Source organism: Oncorhynchus nerka, linkage group LG10 (assembly GCF_034236695.1).
Source record: "Oncorhynchus nerka isolate Pitt River linkage group LG10, Oner_Uvic_2.0, whole genome shotgun sequence".
Lineage (NCBI taxonomy): Eukaryota > Metazoa > Chordata > Actinopteri > Salmoniformes > Salmonidae > Oncorhynchus > Oncorhynchus nerka.
In genome coordinates this window covers 52,981,137-53,004,562 of record NC_088405.1, presented here as the reverse complement: position 1 = coordinate 53,004,562, position 23,426 = coordinate 52,981,137, and the positions used below count along the sequence as shown (strand labels likewise).

The following is a 23,426-nucleotide window of genomic DNA, read 5'->3' as shown; positions in this document are numbered from 1 at the left end:
ATTCCGGTATATTTTATACTTCAATCCTAAATATATATTGTAACCGGGTAAATATTCAACATGTAAGGGCCATATTCATGTTTTGTTGTATAATGTAGATTATACAGTGTGGCCGGTTAGTTATTATGGTGATATATCAAACGCCACAGTCGCAGGTGTTCCATTGCTTTTACACTAGCTAACTATGCTGTTCAACTCATGCGAACGGGTGACCTAATTTGCACACTCCTACATGGCCAATAATATCCATCTGGTGCACACTAATTAACCAATTTCTCTCTGCTTAACCACATACAGATAATACATAAGGAATTATGGAATGGTTGGCTGCTATTTTTACTTTTTTTTGGGGGGGGTGTAGTCTGCAGAATTTACACAGACAGAGACAACACCCATCAGACAAGACTCACTCAGTTTTTCTTCACTGCACAAACTGGATATCCTTTTTTGTTTTTTTAAACATGCATCATATTTTGATGTGGTTATTTAAAATGTGCAGGTACGGTTATGCAATTCATGAGTGAATTTGAACTGACACATTTGATATGATAAACTAGGTGGACTGAGCTCTGAATGTTGATTGGCTGAAAGCCGTGGAATATCAGACCTTATTCCACAGGTATGACAAAACATGTATTTTTACTGCTCTTATTGCATTGGTAACCATGTTTATAGTAGCAATAAGGCACCTCGGGTGTTTGGTATATTGCCAATATACCACGGCTAAAGGCTGTATACAGGCAGGATGCGTTGTGTCGTGCCACACCCCCTCCGGCTTTATTGCTTATATATACATCCAAGCATTGTAAGATGCATAATATTACAGAAATCATTCTGTCCATGTGTTCATAAATGGGATGAGTGTGCACTTTGGGGCCCTTATTCACTCTCCGAGTCCTTTCATTGGTTGACCTAGTAGGGTTGTCATGGAGACACTGTAAATTAAGCACGCTGAATTAGGTTCTAAAGGAGCACATCCTTTCTCTTGAGGCAGAGGCAGACAAACACACACGGAGACGTTACTCTGAATTACCCAAGTGCATTGTGGGGGTGGTCATTTGTGTCACGTATCTGGGGCAGGAGGCGGTTTGGTTTTGCAGAAGCCCATGGCTGCATTGGCTTCAGCTGGTTGAGAATGAAATGATGACCGACGTTTAGAGAAGGCAGCGAGAGTCAGCTTTATGTTCCTGACGGTACAGCCTGATAGAATCTGCATGTCTTCTACCAGGCTAAAACACATTGCTTATCCTCACAGTGTTCAACATGTCAGCAACGTGAGTGATAATCCGTGTCGAACAATGAGCAATAAAGAGCATTGTTTAAATGTGCAGTGTGCGCTTGCATAGGCATGTGCCATATTGTATAAGCATAACATGGAGTAGATTGATCTGTTTCCTGTGTAATTCTCTACAGATAATCTCATCTCCAATGTCAGGCTTTACGTCACATACATAATGCAGCTTATCACTGACATTATAAACCATCCCTCACCTTTGGTAATGTCATCCAATCAAATTGTATTTGTCACGTGCGCCGAATACAACAGGTGTAGACCTTACCGTGAAATGCTTACTTACAAGCCCTCAATCAACAATGCAGTTTTAAGAAAAATAAGAGTTGAGAAAATATTTACTATACAAACTAAAGTTTTAAAAAATAAAGAGCAATGATAAAATAACAATAACAAGGCTATATACAGGGGGTACCGGTTCCGAGTCAATGTGTAGGGGTACAGGTTAGTCGAGGTAATTGAGGTAATATGTACATGTAGGTAGGGGTAAGTGACTATGCAGAGATAATAAACAGTGAGTGGCACCAGCGTAAACAGGGGGGGGTCAATGCAAATAGTTCAGGTAGCCATTTGATTAGCTATTCAGCAGTCTTATGGCTTGTGGGTAGAAGTTGTTAAGAAGCCTTTTGGACCTAGACGCGGCGCTCCGGTAACGCTTGCCGTGTGGTAGCAGAGAGAACAGTCTATGACTAGGGTGTCTGGAGTGTTTGGCCATTTTTAGGGCCTTCCTCTGACACCGCCTGGTATAGAGGTCCTGGGTGGCAGGAAGCTTGGCCCAAGTGATGTACTGGGCCGAACGCACTACCCTCTGTAACGCTTTGCGGCTGGAGGCCGAGCAGTTGCCATACCAGATGGTGATGCAACCACATGCTCTCGATGGTGCAGCTGTAGAACTTTTTGAGGATCTGAGGACCTATGCCAAATCTTTTCAGTCTCCTGAGGGGGAATAGGTGTGTTCGTGGCCTCTATATGACTGTCTTGGTGTGTTTGGACCATGATAGTTGGTTGGTGATATGGACACCAAGGTTACTTGAAGCTCTCAACCTGCTCTGCTACAGCCCCGTCAATGAGAACGGGGACGTACTCGGCCCTCCTTTTCCTGTAGTCCACGATAATCTCCTTTGTCTTGATCACGTTGAGGGAGAGGTTGTTGTTCTCTGACCTCCTCCCTATAGACCGTCTCATCGTTGTTGGTGATCAGTCCTACCACCGTTGTGTCGTCGGCAAACTTAATGATGGTGTTGAAGTCGTGCTTGGCCACGTAATGTCATCCAGCTGTCCTAGTGTCATGTATATATACCCACTGGAGAAACAGACTGGAGAAACACTACTACAGAGATGCAAAATGTACTGCTCAGTGCTCATTATAATCCTAGATTTTTCATGGCCCATATGATCCACATATTCACACTTCTCTCCCTGCTGTGAAATCCATTATTATACCTCAGTAATGCTTCTATCTAACCACCCTGCTCCACATAGCTCTACCACTATTGACTACTCCTTCCTACCCTACACCATCCCTAGTCTATTGCTACCAGTCTGCCACCGTAGAGGTTCCATGTTCCTATCTATTTTCCTGAACGACTTACAGTTAATCCCCCCCTAGCCTCCACCATGTCCTCCTGCGTGCCTCATAAATATACAGAGCCTGGGGATATTGTTCTTTTAGCAGGGAGAAATGTTTTCACAGTCCTGATGTCTAATTCAGCATCTGATGCGGTGAAGTCCTCGTGTTTTTCCTGCGCAACGACGTCTGCGCTCCTCTGCTCAGGGCCTCTGGCGTCACTTAGTGAACAGAGCTGTGTTTGTGCAGCTTGTGTCGTGCTTCATCTATAAATGTCGATTACTTGCTAAACGGCCAGCCCCCCCATCACCAGCCCACCCCAATTCCCCGTGACTGAGTTGGATCAAATCAGCCCCAAACCCTCCCCTGTGACTCAGGTTGGCTCCTTCACCCTCACTAAGGTCTGCACAGCCTGGTTCCTCTTTTAATTTTACGCCCATGAAAGAGAAGTGCTTATATTATTTAGTATCACAGAGTAATACGCCAGCTATTCTGCAGTGAATCTATTATACCGTAAATCGTAAACATCACAGCCGAAGATCGTGGTAAAGAACAGTAAGCCCATCCAGAAGTGGTGCCGCTGAAATGGCAATAGCATTACACCCCTAGAGTGGATTTCACACGGAGTACTATAAACACACAGTATCTAAACCAAAACTATTTTATACAATACATATGGGTATACACTGTACAATGCCTGTGGTAGGCTATAAACCATATTCTTGATATGACTGTGAGTTTCTGCATGCTCCTGTAGTGTGTTCTCTCACAGCTCATTAGCCAGGCTCTACTGACATTTGTGCGTTTTTTTCATTCAGGTCAGTTGGTTTGGAGCATGGTAGAATGTTGCTCTACTGAGGACCATCCCAGTCCCAGCCCATGGTCACCATCACAATGCCTACAGTATATTTTGAGGCACCGGCCCGGGGGGTTGGTTAAATGATCGGAAGACAGGAAAACGCCTCTTTCCTATGCTGTCCTCTCTTCTTCCCTCCCCTCCTCTGTTCTAATGGTGTCAGGGCTTACGTAATTCCACTGCAGTAGAGACTGTTCTGGTGTGGAACAGTTTGTCATCACGCCATTGAGCCCTACCCTGACTGCTCATATCGTCTGTCCCACGCACACGTGCGTGAACGTGCGCGCACTATCTATCCTCACGACCCACATTGACTTCCCCTTCCCTGCTTCCTATACATCCAAAGAGATATCAATCAAGTAGGTGAACCCGCACATGAAATGAAGTTACACCATAAGATAGGGCTAGCAAATCCCTCGGTATGTAATGTGAGAGATAGACACTGTGGGTCGAGGAGTGTGTATGCAAATCCTTATGCCATCTATAGAGATAAAGCGGACACATGTATGTCCATCAGCTGACACTGTGGTGCTGTAATGAGAAACACTGCATCACACTGTACGTGTGTAAGCAAATCCTTATGCCTTCTACTCAGATAAAGCTGATGCAGACATTGCTGTTGTTATACGAACACTGAATCGTAGTCTCACATTACTGAAAAGAGCAGGTGCGACGTGGCTGTGTAAGCATCACACTCAAAGAGAGCTATAGGGTTGTTTTCAGGTGACATACAGTGTACTCACATTATTTTATTGATTAAATAAGAAACAGAACAGCATAGGTCATGTATACACACAGATATTGTCCTCATCTGAGCATGACTATGTATTAGTGGGATTAGCAAAGGGATTGCACCCCTCCGAAAACTGATGCTCTCGGGATCCACTCAAACTTGACAGGGTCTGTTATACAGGCTTACCCACTGTTCCAACCTTACACAGGGGCCACCCTATCCATAATGAACTCCATCCAGAGCACAAGTCTTTCCCAAAGTTCACAGTGTGATTGACAGTGTTACTTATGAGCAGGCAGGCAGGCGCTGTATGATTCCACACAGTGTCAAAAGAATGAATGAAGGAAAGTAGAGGAAAGGAGTCCGCTGGCTCATGTTGACATGCATTCTGCTACATACATCCAGGGATGTTATAGGATGTTGGTGTGGGTTGTTGCATTTTCTTCAGAGGTCTGGACCCTCTCTTGGCATGACGAAGGGGGAAAAAAGGACTACAGTATCACTTATCAAAAGGAATTGCAGGAAAATAAGACAGGGTATTTTAGACAGTTCTACAAAAAAGAGGGAGTAACAAAAGATAAAAAGTGTTGTAGAAAAAGTTGATTTATTTCACTCTGATAGTCTGTAGGAAAAAAAAAAGCACCTTAGAAAGATACTCTCTTCCATATGCGGTTGTTTCTGACCTTGGTATGCTACCATACCCGTGCATCCTTTAACAATACATCCCAGAATACCCTTTGTTACGACCGTCCTCCTCAATCACCGTTCTACTCCAGGTTTAGACCTGCACCTTGGTTGAATGCATCTGTCATGTTGGCACAATACAAGGGAGTCACAGTCCTTCCTTTGGTTCCCGGGGGAGATGTGTTGTTGCGCTTGTGTGTTGTTGTGCTTGAGCCTCAGCCTCGATGTCTGTGTTGCTCTGGAGCTGATGGTGGTGTGCTACAGCAGAGAGACGAAAACAATGTGGGATAGAGTGCCATTTGAGAGAATCATGAAGATATTTGACTCTCCTTGTAAATATACAGTACAAAAAAAGGATGCAAAGGGTGTCCATGTGATCATATTAAAAGAGTGATTTTGGAGGAAAGCAGCCATTTCGGTGTTTGTGTTTGAAGCAGTCTCTTATCTTTATTTTCTATTTTGAGCGCTTGCAGCTGTGGTGGCTGTGGGTTTATTGCCGGTCCTGCGGACAGGAACCTTGGACAAGGGTATCTTGGAGCGTGGGGGCTCCTTAGCTCCTTGGGGGACAGTGGTGTTGGACTGGACTCCCAGCTTGACAGGGATCTTGGAGTCACGCGGTATACTGCTGTAGACTGTAGGTTGGCGGAGCTGACGACTCTCCTCTGGGCTATGTTTTACATGACTGGCCTCAACTTCAGCTTCAGCAGAGGAGTTACTAATTGTGTCTTTGCTGACTCCGTGGCGTATGCTGGGGCATGGACTCCCCTCTTCCTGCCCTGGAGTAGGTGGGTCCCAGCTCCCCTCGTCGTCAGTGGACTGGGACTCACGGAGTGGCAGCTTGCCTGCCCTGCCTCCACCGCAGACAGGGATCTTACTGAGCCCCGCTGCCTTCACTGGGGGTGTCTTCTTCTCTGTGGGGGGGCCCTGGGGGTCCATGTGTGCCTCATTCTGTGAAGCGAGGCCTTTCTCTTCTCTCTTGGGTGAATTGTTCCAGGCACCCCGCACATCCATGCCGTTTGGACTCGTCATGTCCTCTCCTGTATCTAGAGAGGCCTTGCGCTCACCACCCTTCACCTGACCAGAGGCAAGGGGTGTACACTGCACAGGGGCAAGGAAGAGAACAGGAGAGGGCATAGAAGGGAATGAGGCAGGGGTAGAGGGAGTCTTAGACATAGGGACTGTAGTTGGGGTAGGGACAGGCGTAGGAAACGGGGGAGTCTTTGACATAGGGACTGGAGTTGGGGTAGGGACAGGCGTAGGAAACGGGGGAGTCTTAGACATAGGGACTGGAGTTGGGGTAGGGACAGGGGTAGGAAACGGGGGAGTCTTAGACATAGGGACTGGAGTTGGGGTAGGGACAGGGGTAGGAAACGGGGAGTCTTAGACATAGGGACTGGAGTTGGGGTAGGGACAGGGGTAGGAAACGGGGAGTCTTAGACATAGGGACTGGAGTTGGGGTAGGGACAGGGGTAGGAAACGGGGAGTCTTAGACATGGGGACTGGAGTTGGAGTAGGGACAGGGGTAGGAAACGGGGGAGTCTTAGACATGGGGACTGGAGTTGGAGTAGGGACAGGGGTAGGAAACGGGGGAGTCTTAGACATGGGGACTGGAGTTGGGGTAGGGACAGGGGTAGGAAACGGGGGAGTCTTTGACATAGGGACTGGAGTTGGGGTAGGGACAGGGGTAGGAAACGGGGGAGTCTTAGACATTGGGCCTGATTTTGGAGTAGGGGCAGAGGGAGCCTTTGAGTCAGCTAGAATTGGAGACAAGGTTTGGACAGGAGCAGGGCTAGTGACTGAGGCTGGCACTGGAACTGGGATATAGGGGATTTTAAATGCTGAGCTCGGGACAGCCGTAGGATAAAATGATGTTAGGGTGGGAGGTGCGTTAGTGGAATCCAGACATGGGACTGAGATCATTTTGGGGGGTGGGGCAGAGGTGAAAGTGGCTGGTGAAAGAGTGGCAGGGTTGGTTACAGAAGCTGGTTTGGCCACTGGGGCTGGGACAGGAGGTGGGGTAACTACTGGGGAAGGTTTGGATACAGGGGCAGCAGGTGGGGTAACTACTGGGGAAGGTTTGGATACAGGGACAGCAGGTGGGGTAACTACTGGGGAAGGTTTGGATACAGGGGCAGGAGGTGGGGTAACTACTGGGGAAGGTTTGGATACAGGGGCAGGAGGTGGGGTAACTACTGGGGAAGGTTTGGATACAGGGACAGCAGGTGGGGTAACTACTGGGGAAGGTTTGGATACAGGGGCAGGAGGTGGGGTAACTACTGGGGAAGGTTTGGATACAGGGGCAGGAGGTGGGGTAACTACTGGGGAAGGTTTGAATACAGGGGCAGCAGGTGGGGTAACTACTGGGGAAGGTTTGGATACAGGGGCAGGAGGTGGAGTAACTACTGGGGAAGTTTTGAATAAAGGGGCAGGGCTTGGGGTGGATTTTGTTGTTGGTGGAGGGGGGTTTGTTAAAGGGGTAGGGCTTGATTTAGTGGTAGGGCTAGTTATAGTTGTGGGGATAGTTGAGAATTTGGTTGTCACAATGGGGGAAGGTTCAGGTTTGATCGACCAGCTGGTAGGTTCAGGTTTAGTTGTAGGGGTAAAGGTGGGGGTAGGTTTAGTGGTGGGGGAAGGCGAAAGGGTAGGTTTGGTTGTAGGGGTAAAGGTGGGGGTAGGTTTAGTGATGGGGGAAGAGGAAGGGGTATGTTTGGATTTAGAAGTAAGTGTTGGGATAGGGGTTGGACTAGATTTAGTAGTAGCAGTAGGAACAGGGGTTGGTGTAGGTGAAGGGGTAGCTTTAGTAGTAGCGGTAGGTTTGGAAATAGGTGTAGGTTTAGAAATAGGGGTAGGTATAGAAATAGGGATAAGTTTAGAAATAGGGGTAGGTATAGAAATAGGGATAGGTTTAGAAATAGGGGAAGGTTTAGAAATAGGGGTAGGTTTTGCTGAAAGAGTAGTTGATGAGGATTTCTCTCCAGCCACAGCTCCCTTGGTCCCAGGTCCAGTCCCGACAGTAGGGCAGGCTTTGCCCCACTCCGCCTCCACTTCAGCAGAAATGTCTCCACATCCTGTCAACGAGTCGAAGCTTATCAGAGAGGAGATGTCTGCAAGCAGCGAGCTCAGACGGTCCACAGCAGGATCCAAGGGTGGTGGTTCAGTGGTGGGCAGAGGCGGCAGTACATCCTCATTAGATTCCGTGACGCTGTCTGTAGTCACTGAGGGAGCCGTCGTCTCTGATGAGCTTGAGGCTGAGCTCTCCTTCACTGTGGGGCTCTTCAATGAAACAGGGGACTCTTGTCCAGGCTCAGGCTCTGGGACATCCTGGCTGCGAGGCGCAGGTCTGGGAGTCAAAGTCATGTCTTCCTTGATGATCTCCACGCTGTTTGTACGGGACGACATGAGGAGGGGGCTCGGGGGGGTCTCGGCCTCGTCCCTGGCCTCCTTCTCTCGCTGGTTCCACGCCAGACTGTTGAAGAGACCCTTCAGGCCCCGACGCTGGCGTACCTTTGGCTGGGACTCTGTACGGAACCTCCGGTCTGGTCCTCCTCGACGGCTGCGCCGCAACTTCATCAGGAAGCTGAGGGATTTGGCAGAGGTCATAGAGGAGATGGAGGGACGGCCAGCAGAAGGGATGGCGGGATCTCCAGCATCACCCAGGGGCTCCTCCAGGGCTTCCTCCTCCTCTCTATGACTCACCTCTGGTTCCTCCTCCTTCTCGGTCTCCTTCTCCAGCTCCTGCTCCGCTGCTGTGGACTCCGTTAATCCTTCCACTGTCTTGCTCCTGGCGATAGGTGACTTGTTGTTCCCCTCGCCTTTGCCGCGCATGGAGAAGATGCTGCCTGGCTTTCGCTTCCCAAACAGCTTGAAGGCCTTTCTGATTTTTCCAGCAGGCTGTGGGTCGCACGGAGAGAGTTCGCTACTCTCTGACTGTATATCCATTTTGAATCTCTATACTCTTCTCTGCTGTACTCCGATTTTGTGCCCTATTTTTCTCACCCAGCTATTGCTAACAGAACATGTACCTTTATTCTCTCTTACAATACACCTTCTCCTTTCTGCAGACTGGCTATGCTTCAATTGCTTGCAGTATGTTTCTCGCTCCTCTCGCTCTATCCCTCCCTCTGTCTTTCTCTCCCCACCAGGTCTTTCTCCTCTATTTCTCCCTCACACGCCCCTCCCCTCACCCTCTTTTTCTCTGGCTGCTCCAGCAGGTCTCCATGGCAACTGAGGGGCTAAGCAGCTTTCGTCAGCGATGGAGCGGAGCCAGAAGCTGTCATCATCCCACCCCAGACACAGTTCTCGCCTTTTTTACTCTCTGTTTCTCTTTTGCTGATACCCCCTCCTCTCTCCATATCACAGTCTATTTCTGTTTAGAACTCTCTGTCTCGGCCTCATGTCTCTTGTGTTGTTACATATGCACATTTGCCTGTTTTATGTTTATGTGTTTATATGGGTATGGTTTTTGGTATGTGAATGTGCATGTCTTGTGTATGCATTCCTGTCTTGTTAAGCATGCCCATTTGTTTTAAGAGTGCACATCGCATGTGTTTGCCCGTAAATGCCCTGCGTGTGTTGTGACCATGAGAGTAACTACATTACCATCTCCCTCCAACACTAACCCAACCACTGCCATGACCTCCCCAACAGCTTATCAAAATCAACATCAGAGCGAATGACAAACAAGCCTTTGTATTAATGACAGAAATCCAATTGAATGAAACATGGAGCCATTCCTGTCTCGCATATAGTGTTTGTGTAAATGTGGAGAATTAGGATTTGAGGGGAATTTGAGAAATATGAAAGCTCTAACGTACTTATGTTAAATGTTATTGCTAAATAACACAGAGCTCTGTCTGGGCTGAGCATTGATCCCAGAGGGGATCGCTCCTTCTATATCGCCTGAAAGCAGAGATCCAATTTTCGCTCACTCTCACGCACACAAACAAATACACACACACATCTACAAATGGAATTCATTATTCCCTCCACTCAGAGCTGGTTGCCATCTTGTCCAACCCATTTCGACAGTGTGAATCCACTCTCTTCCATCTTTATTATCTTACCTCACTTTTGGATCATTCCTCAATTTCTATTTTTAGATCTGCCCCTCCTCTCATTTCCATCTTTCCAATCTTCTACTTAAAGTCATACTCAACTGGCGGACCGCCATCTGGATCGGGACCCAGAACGGGTTCAATATGGACCCCGGGTCCCGACACACAGGTTTTTAACTTACTGCTGCTGAGAGTTGTAATAGTACAATGTACAAGGTCCAATTTCTAAATTTTGTAGTGCATTGTCAGTTTTCCTCTACTTATGTCATTCACTGATAGACCGTAGAGAGATATTTTTTTGTCCAAACAATCTAGTTGATCAACAACAGTCCATCATTACTTTGAGACATGAAGGTTAGTCAATAAGGAACATTTCAAGAATGTTGAAAGTTTCTTCAAGTGCAGTCGCAAAAACCATCAAGCACTATGATGAAACTGGCTCTCATGAGGACCGCCACGGGAAAGGAAGACCCAGAGTTATCTCTGCTGCAGAGGATTATTTCATTAGAGTTACCAGCTTCAGAAATTGCAGCCCAAATAAATGCTTCACAGAGTTCAAGTAACAGACACATCTCAACATCAACTGTTCAGAGGAGACTGCGTGAATCAGGCCTTCATGGTCAAATTGCTGCAGAGAAACCACTAATAAAGGACACCAATAAGAAGAAGAGACTTACTTGGGCCAAGAAACACGAGCATTGGACATTAGACCGGTGGAAATCTGTCCTTTGGTCTGATGACTCCAAATGGGGGATTTTTGGTTCCAACCGCCATGTCTTTGTGAGACGCAGAACAGGTGAACGAATGATCTCTGCATGTGTGGTTCCCACTGTGAAGCATGGAGGAGGAGGTGTGATGGTGTGATGGTGCTTTGCTGGTGACACTGTCACTGGTTTATTTAGAATTCCAGGCACACTTATCCAGCATGGCTACCACAGCATTCTGCAGCGATTTGCCATCCCAGCTGGTTTATACTTAGTGTTTTTCAACATGACAATGATCCAATACACCTCCAGGCTGTGTAAGGGCTATTTGACCAAGGAGAGTGATGGAGTGCTGCATCAGATGACTTGGCTTCCACAATCACCCGACCTCAACCCAATTGAGATGGTTTGGGATGAGTTGGACTGCAGACTGAAGGAAAAGCAGCCAACATGTGCTCAGCATATGTGAGAACTCCTTCTAGACTGTTGGAAAAGCATTCCAGGTGAAGCTGGTTGAAAGAATGCCAAGAGTTTGCAAAGCTGTCATCAAGGCAAAGGGTGGCTACTTTGAAGAATCTCAAATATAACATATATTTTGATTTGTTGGTTTTTGACTTTTTTGGTTAATACATGATTCCATATGTGTTATTTCATAGTTTTGATGTTTTCATCTATTATTCTACAATGTAGAAAATAGTAAAAATAAAGAAAAACCCTTGAATGAGTAGGTGTGTCCAAACTTTTGACTAGTACTGTAGTTCTCTATTTGGCAGTGGGCTATACTCGGCCTTGTCTCAGGGTAGTAGGTTGGTGGTTGAAGATATCCCTCTAGTGGTGTGGGGGCTGTGCTTTGGAAAAGTGGGTGGGTTTATATCCTGCCTGGTTGGCCCTGTCTGGGGGTATCGTCGGACGCAGCCACAGTGTCTCCCGACCCCTCCTGTCTCAGCCTCCAGTAATTTTGCTGCAATAGTTTGTGTCGGGGGCTAGGGTCCGTCTGTTATATCTGGAGTATTTTTCCTGTCTTATCCGGTGTCCTTGTCCCGGACATGCTGTTTCGACTCTCTCTCTCTACCACACCGGCTGTCTCTAACTCTAAATGATTGGCTATGAAAAGCCAACTGACATTTACTCCTGAGGTGCTGACCTGTTGCACCCTCTACAACCACTGTGATGATTATTATTATTTGACCCTGCTGGTCATCTATGAACGTTTGAACATCTTGGCCATGTACTGTTATAATCTCCACCCGGCACAGCCAGAAGAGGACTGGCCACTCCTCAGTACCTGGTTCCTCTCTAGGTTTCTTCCTAGGTTCCTGCCTTTCTAGGGAGTTTTTCCTAGCCACCGTGCTTCTACATCTGCATTGCTTGCTGTTTGGGGTTTTAGACTGTGTTTCTGTTAAAGCACTTTGTGACATCGGCTGATGTAAAAAGAGCTTTATAAATACATTTGATTGATTGATTCTCTCTCCTCTTTTCCGCTTGTAACGATTTTCGTTGGTGAAAGAAGAGGAAGACCAAAGTGCAGCGTGGTACATATGCATAATCCTTTTCATCCAGAATGAATATACAAACAAAACGATAAACAAACAGTTCTGACAGGTGCAACAAACACTAACCAGAAAATAACTACCCACAAATCATAGTGGGAAAACAGGCTACCTAAGTATGGTTCTCAATCAGAGACAACGATCGACAGCTGCCTCTGATTGGGAACCATACCAGGCCAAACACAGAAATACAAAACCTAGAAAAAAACCTAGAATGCCCACCCCAACTCACGCCCTGTCCAAACTAAAACAGAGACATAAAAAAGGAACTAAGGTCAGGACGTGACACCGCTAACATTGAAATAAAACAAAGTATGTATTCAGACTTGAAGTACTACTTTTACCAGAACACTTTAGGGTGAACAGCATGACAAAAAAAGAAGCACACAGTTACAGAGCACCAGCCACCCACTGATATACAGAGAGATACATACAGTGGGGCAAAAAAGTATTTAGTCAGCCACCAATTGTGCAAGTTCTCCCACTTAAAAATATGAGAGAGGCCTGTAATGTTCACCATAGGTACACTTCAACTATGACAGACAAAATGAGAAAAACAATCCAGAAAATCACATTGTAGGATTTTTTATTAATTTATTTGCAAATTATGGTGGAAAATAAGTATTTGGTCACCTACAAACAAGCAAGATTTCTGGCTCTCACAGACCTGTAACTTCTTCTTTAAGAGGCTCCTCTGTCCTCCACTCGTTACCTGTATTAATGGCACCTGTTTGAACTTGTTATCGGTATAAAAGACACCTGTCCACAACCTCAAACAGTCACACTCCAAACTCCACTATGGCCAAGACCAAAGAGCTGTCAAAGGACACCAGAAACAAAATTGTAGACCTGCACCAGGCTGGGAAGACTGAATCTGCAATAGGTAAGCAGCTTGTTTGAAGAAATCAACAGTGGGAGCAATTATTAGGAAATGGAAGACCTACAAGACCACTGATAATCTCCCTCGATCTGGGGCTCCACGCAAGATCTCACCCCGTGGGGTCAAAATGATCACAAGAACGGTGAGCAAAAATCCCAGAACCACACGGGGGGACCTAGTGAATGACCTGCAGAGAGCTGGGACCAAAGTAACAAAGCCTACCATCAGTAACACACTACGCCGCCAGGGACTCAAATCCTGCAGTGCCAGACGTGTCCCCCTGCTTAAGCCAGTACATGTCCAGGCCCGTCTGAAGTTTGCTAGAGAGCATTTGGATGATCCAGAAGAAGATTGGGAGAATGTCATATGGTCAGATGAAACCAAAATATAACTTTTTGGTAAAAACTCAACTCGTCGTGTTTGGAGGACAAAGAATGCTGAGTTGCATCCAAAGAACACCATACCTACTGTGAAGCATGAGGGTGGAAACATCATACTTTGGGGCTGTTTTTCTGCAAAGGGACCAGGACGACTGATCCGTGTAAAGGAAAGAATGAATGGGGCCATGTATCGTGAGATTTTGAGTGAAAACCTCCTTCCATCAGCAAGGGCATTGAAGATGAAACGTGGCTGGGTCTTTCAGCATGACAATGATCCCAAACACACTGCCCGTGCAACGAAGGAGTGGCTTCGTAAGAAGCATTTCAAGGTTCTGGAGTGGCCTAGCCAGTCTCCAGATCTCAACCCCATAGAAAATCTTTGAAGGGAGTTGAAAGTCCGTGTTGCCCAGCAACAGCCCCAAAACATCACTGCTCTAGAGGAGATCTGCATGGAGGAATGGGCCAAAATACCAGCAACAGTGTGTGAAAACCTTCTGAAGACTTACAGAAAACGTTTGACCTCTGTCATTGCCAACAAAGGGTATATAACAAAGTATTGAGTAACGTTTGTTGTTGACCAAATACTTATTTTCCACCATAATTTGCAAATAAATTCATTAAAAATCCTACAATGTGATTTTATGGATTTTTTTTCTTCTCATTTTGTCTGTCATAGTTGAAGTGTACCTATGTTATAAATGACAGGCCTCTCTCATCTTTTTAAGTGGGAGAACTTGCACAATTGGTGGCTGACTAAATACTTTTTTGCCCCACTGTACATATGATAACATATATTACCCCCAAAGCAGCAGTTACAGTAAATACTCACAAGCTTGTTTCATTTATACGCCGCCACCCAGAGGGCTAAAGCACATAGTCAGTAATCTGAATACAAGGACCACTTGTGTTTGAAATCGTATTTAGAAAATCTAATTATGGGATGACACTAAGCTCTCTCTGTCTCTGCCTCACCCTTCACCCTTTAGAAACATTATCCCAGAGACAAGGGATGTTGGTTGACACTGGCAGGTCACATTATGGCTCTGGGCAACTTCTGGGAAAGGTGTCAAACACATGTCATGTTGAGGTCATTTATCAGGGCCTAACACAGTGCAAAATCTAAATCATGAGTTCTGTCTCACACACTCTTGTTTGTTTAAGAGCATGTCTGCTTGTCGGGTGTGTGTGTGTGTGTTCCTGGGTAGGGGAGTTGATTTGAGTTTTACAATTAATTTAATGGGAATCTTTGTGAAGGAGTCCATTTTTACATAACCATGTGTGTGTGTGTGTGTGTGTGTGTGTGTGTCTGTCTGTGTGTGTATTTCGAATCAGATCTGAGGGGTTAGCATAACGTGTCTTTGTATCTGCACTCCTTTTTGTACAGGTAGCCTGTTAATCAATTGTGTTGACTTTGTTAATCTGCTATATTCTCATGGTCGCTGGCTGATTTAAATAAGATTTAATTGGGTCATGGAGGCTACTAACTAGTCTGTGGGTGCCTTTGTGTTTTCAATAGCACTACTGCCCTCTGCTGGAGGTATGAGCATTTGACTTTGACAAATCAGTCAAGAGGGAGTGAAGAGAAAAAGCGGAGGTGAGGGGAGTCAACAACAGCAGATGATTTACAGTTCAGTTGGGTTGAGATTTAGATATGTCATAAGGAGAGAGCCACATTTCACCTCCTAGCACTGTGATACTATCTGAGCAGTTGATGGAGCTGATCTGGGCTTGGGGCAACTCATCCAATGAATTCATATATCAATAGCTCATCTCAGTCTGAGCAAGGTTGTAGGGTTTGACCATTTGACATCGGGGCAAACATGTGACAAATTCAAATCTTATATAAATAGACCTCAGAATGAATAAACATGTGCATATTCAAAACAAGAAACAGCCCCTGCAGGCCTATCTTGTGTCTTACCACTTATCTCCACTTAAATATCCAGGCTGTATCACAACCGGCCATGGTTGGGAGTCCCACAGGGCGGTGCACAGTAGGCCGTCATTGTAAATAAGAATTTGTTCTTAACTGACTTGCCTAGATAAATAAAGGTTCAATAAAAATAAATAAATATGGCCTAGTTTGTCAACGAGGTCATAAAGTCTGGTTTTCATGTTGACACATGAAGTGAAGCATAATGGAAAATGTTATCCCTTCTGAAGTAGTCTAAATACAATGGTCAGGAGAAGCTAATTGAATTGGACTGTGGTGAGCTGGAACAAATGTGTAGCTTACATGGCGGCAGAGATTGCAATACTGAGCTAAATTACTAGAATCACCCATCCCCACAATAATAATAATACAACATATAGATTTATCTTTAACTCTGCATTGTTAGAAAATTACTTTTAAATAAGCATTTCACTTTTAGTCCGCACCTGCTGTTTACGAAGCATATGACAAATACAATTTAATTTGATTCAGTAATAAAATAAGATTGTCGATTCATGTCGAGTCTCCAGTGGTTTACCAGTTCACGGTTCACAGCTGTATATATCTGTGGTGGTTTCATCTGATGGAGAAGAGGCGCTCCTTACCAAACTGAAAAATAGGAGGTCAAATCATGACGTCAGTGATTTTCAGGTCGGAAAGCCGGAGCTGAAGAAAGGGGCCCGAGTTCCCAAATTGAAATTCCGAGTTGGATGACCGTTCAAATGTATTTTTTTCAGTCGGAGCTCTTTTTTTCCGATGTCCCAGTTGTTTTAACGCACTGAAGTCGGAGGTATGAGATTTCCGAGTTCTCAGTTGTTTGAACGCGGCATTAGTCAATTGAAAAGTCTGAAGCTTTGACGTCACACCACAATTTTCCCCAGTCGGATTAAAGATGGCGCCGCATCATGTTCTAAGGTGCTGTCAGCGGAGTATATCTTGGATACCTGTTATTTTCATAAACCTTGTCGTTGGCTGGTCTTATTATGCATACGTCGTTGAACTCTGTATCTGTAAGTATAACATTCTCGTTTTTCCGTTTTTTTTAAGGTTTACCGTGGTTTGTTTCCTCATTGAAACAAAGTTGCTTTACTGCTTGCTTGCCCAGCTGGAGGATGTGTATAGCCGGTAACGTTAGTTTACAGTAACTTGGTCGGATGAAATCCGGTTAATAATGTATGGATCATTGTCACCACCGTACAACTGTGACAATGATCAAATACAATGTAACACTTTCTTCTTGAGTGAATCCATAGAAATAGAATGAGTGAAACACTCGCTACTTTTTGTGGGTAGCCAATCATGCCCATAGATTGAAGCCACTGTTGCTAGAAGGAAATGGACAGACAAATTGACGCAATCGAATTGACTGGAAACTATATCCTCGTCCCATATTGGAATAGAGGGGATGTTGGAATAATTTTGTCCCATCTCATATTTTATTTAATCAGATCTACTGAAAATGCTAGACTGGAAATTGTTGTTCTTTGACCTTATTTCTTATTTTGAAATTGTTTAGCTTCGGTTGCATTTTGGCTATGCAATTCTGCGCCAAACATCTTTCAGAGCCATTTGATATGAGGCTACTTTGGCCTCAAGTTGACTTATTCCAATACAACTGACCAGCTGTCTCTTCGTGAACCACACTGTTTCCACTCACTGTGTCTAACCTGGTTAGCCTGTTTCTGTGGGCTGTTGCTGATGGTACAATGACATGCTGTAGTCAGGGGCATCCCTTCAGCAGGGCAAACAAAGCGTTCTGTGAAGGGTGGGTCTCCTGCTGGTAGTACCAGGCTGCTGCTGGGGGTTGAGAGAAAGGGGAAGTAGATGTGAGCCTAGTACTGTAACTCAGCAAAAGCATAAATCGGAGGCCTTCTCTAAACTCCTCTCTCTCTCCTCTCTGTCTGTCTCTTTACCCCCCTTGTCTCTTTCAGTAACAATTCCAAATAATGCAGAAAAAAGTAAGTAACATTCTGAAACATCTGGTGCATTTAAGACTGACTGTCTTGGGCCCACACATGATTGCACCACCTTGAACCCACACAAACTACTCTGTCTACGTGACACTGATGTACGCTGGAACTTGTGATTTAGACATGGTAAACTAAATACTTGTTTTGCATGGGATGAAAAGTTGTTATTTAGGGTTAAAGGGATATTTCGGGATTTTAGCAATGAGCCCCTTTATCTACTTCGCCAGAGTCGGATGAACTTGTGGATACCATTTTTTATGTCTCTGTGTCCAGTATGAAGGAAGTTACCCATTGACCTCCAGTCATTGCGCAAGTTATCAACTTCCTTCAAATTGCAGTCGGAGAAATGGAAATGGAATCCAGGAGTTCATCTGACTCTGGGGAAGTAGATAAAGGGCCTCGTTGCCAAAATCCAGATGTATCTCTTGACCTCATGGATATAATTGCATTATATTTGATCTCTGGTATGAGGTATGAATGGTTTCTGTTGCTTCTTTCTCTCCAACAGTATCATACCTAGTTGTCTTTCACCTGTTCTTCAGTATGTTCATCTGGTCCTACTGGAAGACTATCTGCAGCAGGCCCGCCAACCCCTCTAAAGAGGTATACGGAGAGTGTGTGTATCTGTCTTTGTCAGTAGTACTCACTCTACCGCCTGTGATATGCTACATCACAATGCCACATGGCCAGGGCAGTAGGCACGGCGGTTCCTAAAGCGCTCTGTAATTTCACCGTACAGTATATGTTAACATAGGACAGTGTGTGTGTGGTAGGATTGGGCGATACCCTGGTATAAACAGTATATTTTGAAATGCCAATGATATGATTTTCAATAAAATAATCATATTTGGGGCATCCCTGCCTCGTTCTATATATATCTATACGTTCTGTATAACTATAAAACCATCTAAGTGTATAATAAATTATATCCAGCTCAGGGCTCCAGCTAGGCATTTTGTTTGCTAACTTGATGTCAAGATCCCGCTTTGTGGATACAGCAGAGACATTCAATCCCCCCCTGGATCAACATCCCTGTTGCCTAAATTGTTTAGTGTATAAAAAAATACTACATATACACTACCAGTCAAAAGTTTGGACACAACTACTCATTCAAGGGTTTTACTTTATTTTGACTATTTTATACATTGTAGAATAATAGTGAGACATCAAAACTATGAAATTACACACATGGGATCATGCAGTAACCAAAACCGTGTTAAACAACTCAAAATATATTTTAGATTCTTCAAAGTAGCCACCCTTTGCCTTGACAGCTTTGCACACACTTAGCATTCTCTCAACCAGCTTCATGAATGCTTTTCCAACTGTCTTGAATGAGTTCCCACATATGCTAAGCACTTGTTGGCTGCTTTTCCTTCAGTTTGCTGTCCAACTCATCCCAAACCATCACAATTGGGTTGAGGTCGGGTGATTTTTGGAGGCTGCCATCTGATGCAGCACTCCATCACTCTCCTTGGTCAAATAGCCCTTACACAGCCAGGAAGTGTGTTTGGTCACTGTCCTGTTGAAAAACAAATGATAGTTACACTAAGCGCAAACCAGATGGGATGGCTTATCACTGCAGACTACTGTGGTAGCCATGCTGGTTAAGTGTGCCTTGAATTCTAAATAAATCCGTGTCACCAGCAAAGCACCATCACACTTCCTCCTCCATGCTTGACGGTGGGAACCACAAATGCGGAGATCATCCGTTCACCTACTCTGTGTCTCACAAAGACACGGCGGTTGGAACCAAAAATCTCACATTTGGACTCATCAGACCAAAGGACAGATTTCCACCGGTCTAATGTCCATTGCTCATGTTTCTTATTTGTGTCCTTTAGTAGTGGTTTCTTTGCCGCATGAAGGCCTGATTCACACAGTCTCCTCTGAACAGTTGATGTTGAGTGGTGTCTGTTGCTTAACCTCTGAAGCATTTATTTTTGGCTGCAATTTCTGAGGCTGGAACTCTAATGAACTTATCCTTTGCAGCAGAGTTAACTCTGGGTCTTCCTGTCCTGTGGCGGTCCTCATGAGAGCCGGTTTCATCATAGTGCTTGATGGTTTTTACGACTGCACTTGAAGAAACTTGACATTTTCCACATTGACTGACCTTGTCTTAAAGTAATGATGGACTGTTACTTCTATTTGCTTATTTGAGCTGTTCTTGCCATAATATGGACTTAGCCTTATTTGGTAAAAGACAATCTTCTGTATACCCCCCCTCCCCAATACCTTGTCACAACACAACTGATTGGCTCAAATGCATTAAAGAAAGAAATTCCACAAATTCAATTACCTAGGCACACCTGTTAATTGAAATGCATTCCAGGTGACTACCTCATGAAGCTGGTTGAGAGAATGCCAAGAGTGTGCCAAGCTGTCAAAGCAAATGGTGGCTAGTTTGAATAATATACAAATCACAATATATTTTTGATTTTAGAACACTTTTGTTTTGGTTACTACATGATTCCATGTGTTATTTCATAGTTGTGATGTCTTCACTGTTATTCTACAATGTAGACAATAGTAACAATTAAGAAAACCCCTGGATTGAGTAAATGAGTCCAAGCTTTTGGTGTGTTTTATTTATATATATGAGTAAACTTTAAGAACAGATTTCCAAGAGAGACTGACTACATGATCCCATATTGATGTCACTTGGTTTTTTTTTCAATTTAAAGTTTTATTAAGTTCTTGTTTTTCAATCAACCAACAAAACACATTCCACATTCACAGATGTGACAGGCTTTAAAAAAATAAAAAGTCAAAAAATAATAATACATTTGAAAAAATTAAAATACAATTAAAATGAATGATAAAGTCAAATAAAAACATTTATTTTTCTTAATCTATATATTTTCCTTGGTACATGTATATACATACATACATACATACATACGCACATATACATACACACACGTACTCAAAAACTAAATAAAAATAAAAACACACACACAAAAAAAAAACATAACACTTGCAGCAGCACTATCAAGGTTCTTATCAGCTATTTCAAGCATTCGCTGAGACGACGGGCCCATAATTCGTTTTTAGGTTTTACAGTACCTTACACAGAATGTATCTGCGCATTTCCCTAGTCACCCCGTTCACTCTGTCCAGTTTGAAATATAGTTGAATAGTGGGGACCAGAGTCTATCAAACTTGGGCTGTCTCTTGTGGAGGTCATAAGTGAGCTTTTCAAGAGGAAGAAAGTCAACAATCTGGTCAATCCACATTTTAAATGTAGGGGGGGTATTCGAGGCCCACAATAGAAGAATACATTTCTTAGCAAAGTATGTAATAGTCATAAGCAAATTTTCTCTGTCAGGATCAAGAACAAAGTCCTGCTGGGCATTAAGAAGATAGATACATGGGGTCATATCAAACTGTACCTCTAGTATTTTCTGTGCAGCGGTATGTACAGATTGCCAGAATCTGGCAATCTCCCTACAGCTCCAAAATAAATGCATATAGGTTCCACATTCAGAGGTACATATTTTACAGTTAGGAGACATATCTGTTTTCATTCTATGGAGTCTCAAAGGAGTATAATAAAATTTGTACAAAAATGTGTAATTAGATTCTTTCATTTTTACACTGGTAGAGGAGCAGTATACCTTGTCGCAAACCTCCGCCCATAACTCATCACTAATAGTCAGACCAAGGTCCTTTTCCCAGATTATTTTCAAAGGAGTAAAGGAGGAGCTTCCTTTCTCAGAAAGGAGTCTATAGATGCAAGATATTTTGCCTTTAATGGATTGTGCTGTGACAAGAAGGGTTTCAACTTCGTTCAACTGAGTTCTAAACCTCCTCTTGGAGGTAAATGAGGAAATTACATGTCTAATTTGAAGATATTTAAAAAAAAATGGGATCTTGGCACGTCGAATTCACTGCAGAGCTCTTGAAAGGATTTCAGTGTAGTAGTTTTCTGATGAAATAGGTCTGAAAAGGTCCTGATTCCTAGAGTATGCCAAAGATTAAAGTTGGCATCCCTCAGGGCTTTTGGCAAGTCTGGGTTGCCTACTATAGGCGAGTGAGAACATATTTGGGAGGAAATGCCCAGGTATTTCTTACAGTCCCTCCACGCTAGTAGGGTGCTGTAAATCACAAAGGATTTGGCTATGTTGCCCACTTCACTAAAGTTATTAATGAATATAATTGAGCTTAAGGGCAATGAACCACAGGATTGGGCTTCTATCTGAATCCACGTTGACTCTTGTCTGTTTGTGATCCATGTTAGCATGTTGCGGATTTGGGCAGACCAGTAGTACAATTGAAGGGAGGGAAGGGCAAGGCCACCTTTAGATTCGGGTTTTGATAAAGTGGAAAACTTGATCCTAGGTTTTTTATTGCCCCATATATATTTGGTGATGCTTTGGTTAGTTGTTTTGAAGAAGGAAACTGGGAGATAGCATGGGAGCATCTGAAATAAGTAGTTCAGTCTAGGGAGGACGTTCATCCGGATTACATTAATTCTTCCTACTAAGCTAATTGGGAGGGAGATCCAGGTTTGGAGATTGTTCTTGATTTGATCCAGGAGTGGAAGATAATTTTCCTTAAAAAGGCTATTCAGATCTGGTGTTATGAAGATCCCGAGGTATTGAAACCCCTGTGTTTTCCATTGGAAAGGACAAAGTGTCTTCATAGAGCTGGTGAGTGTAATATTGAGAGGGCAGACAGTGGATTTGTTAAAATTGATCTTATAACCTGAGAACTTGCCATACTGGGCAATTGTGTCTAAAATGAGAGGGAGGGATTTCTCAGGGTTGGATATGTAGAGCAAGACATCATCCGCGTAAAGCGAAATCTTGTGCTGCAGGCCACCTGCAGAAACACCCATAATACTTGGATTGCTCCTTATCAGCTCTGCCAGAGGCTCCGCCCCCAACAAGTAGAGCAGCGGGGACAGCGAGCACCCTTGTCTTGTGCCCCGCTCCAGAGGGAATCTGTCAGAGTTCAGTCCATTAGTAGTCACCATGGCATTTGGATGAGAGTATAGTGATTTGATCCATTTAATAAAATTTGGGCCCATATTGAACTTTTCTAAGACTGAAAACAGAAAGCTCCACTCCATCCTGTCAAACGCCTTCTCAGCATCCAGTGAAGCCAGCAGGACAGGGGTCTTTTGTGCGTTTACTTGATCAATAATATCAAAAAGACGGCGAATGTTATCAGAAGAGTATCTGTCTCTAATAAATCCAGTTTGGTCCGCTTTTATTATTTTGGGAAGAAGAGTGTTTAGTCTTATGGCGAGCAATTTGGTAATTATTTTATAGTCGAAATCCAACAAGCTTATGGGCCGGAAGGACGAGCAGGATAGGGGGTCCTTGTCCTTTTTAGCAACACTGTAATGCGAGCTGTGTGCATTGAGTCTGGGAGAACTCAGTTTTTGCAAAAATCCTCCAGCATTGGCATGAAGATAGGGCTGAGCTGGGGCCAAAAAGCTTTATAGAACTCTCTGGGGAATCCATCTGGGCCTGGGGACTTATTAGGTGGCATGGAGGTAATTGCCTCCAGGATCTCCTCAGGAGTGAAGGGGAGTTGAGATCTTCCTGGTCGGTCTCTGATAGTTTAGGTAGCGAGATTCCCTCTAGGAAAGAGTGGAGTTCTGCCTCCGTGTGTTTTCTCTCAGAGGTATATAGTTTGCAGTAAAAATCATGAAAAGTTAAATTGATCTTTTTTGGGTCATATGTGACCTCGTCCTCTGCTGTTCGGATAGCCATGATTGTACGCTCTGACTGCTCCTTTTTTAATTGGTAAGCAAGCAATCTACTGGGCCTATTGCTATACTCATGGTATTTCTGTTTAGTAAAGAAAACTTTTT

At 44.2% G+C, this 23,426-nt stretch overlaps 2 protein-coding genes across 3 annotated transcripts in view; one reads left to right on the top strand and one right to left on the bottom strand.

Moving 5' to 3' along the window:
* Positions 1-4,427: 4,427 nt before the first annotated feature.
* On the bottom strand, positions 4,428-9,302 carry LOC115135564 (uncharacterized). The gene is made up of 2 exons (XM_065023352.1): positions 6,544-9,302; positions 4,428-6,510 (listed from the first exon to the last, which is right to left on the bottom strand). The coding sequence occupies exons 1-2, from the start codon at positions 9,068-9,070 to the stop codon at positions 5,579-5,581; spliced, it is 3,459 nt and encodes a 1,152-aa protein (XP_064879424.1). The 5' UTR covers positions 9,071-9,302; the 3' UTR covers positions 4,428-5,578.
* A 7,208-nt stretch (positions 9,303-16,510) lies between these two features.
* Positions 16,511-23,426, top strand: part of LOC115135563 (palmitoyltransferase ZDHHC20-B-like) — a 29,719-nt gene continuing 22,803 nt past the window's right edge. For both annotated transcript variants that reach the window (XM_029670372.2, XM_029670371.2), the window contains exons 1-3: positions 16,511-16,642; positions 17,564-17,590; positions 18,111-18,205. In XM_029670372.2, coding sequence (XP_029526232.2) covers positions 16,525-16,642; positions 17,564-17,590; positions 18,111-18,205 — 240 coding nt within the window. In that variant the 5' untranslated portion in view covers positions 16,511-16,524. The remainder of the gene's footprint in view (positions 16,643-17,563; positions 17,591-18,110; positions 18,206-23,426) is intronic.

Excerpts from the sequence above, each read along its gene's own strand:
- LOC115135564 (XM_065023352.1), bottom strand. The coding sequence starts at position 9,070 with ATGGATATACAGTCAGAGAGTAGCGAACTCTCTCCGTGCGACCCACAG. Across the intron at positions 6,511-6,543 it reads ACTCCCCGTTTCCTACCCCT|ACTCCCCGTTTCCTACCCCT; the intron begins GTCCCTACCCCA and ends CCTATGTCTAAG.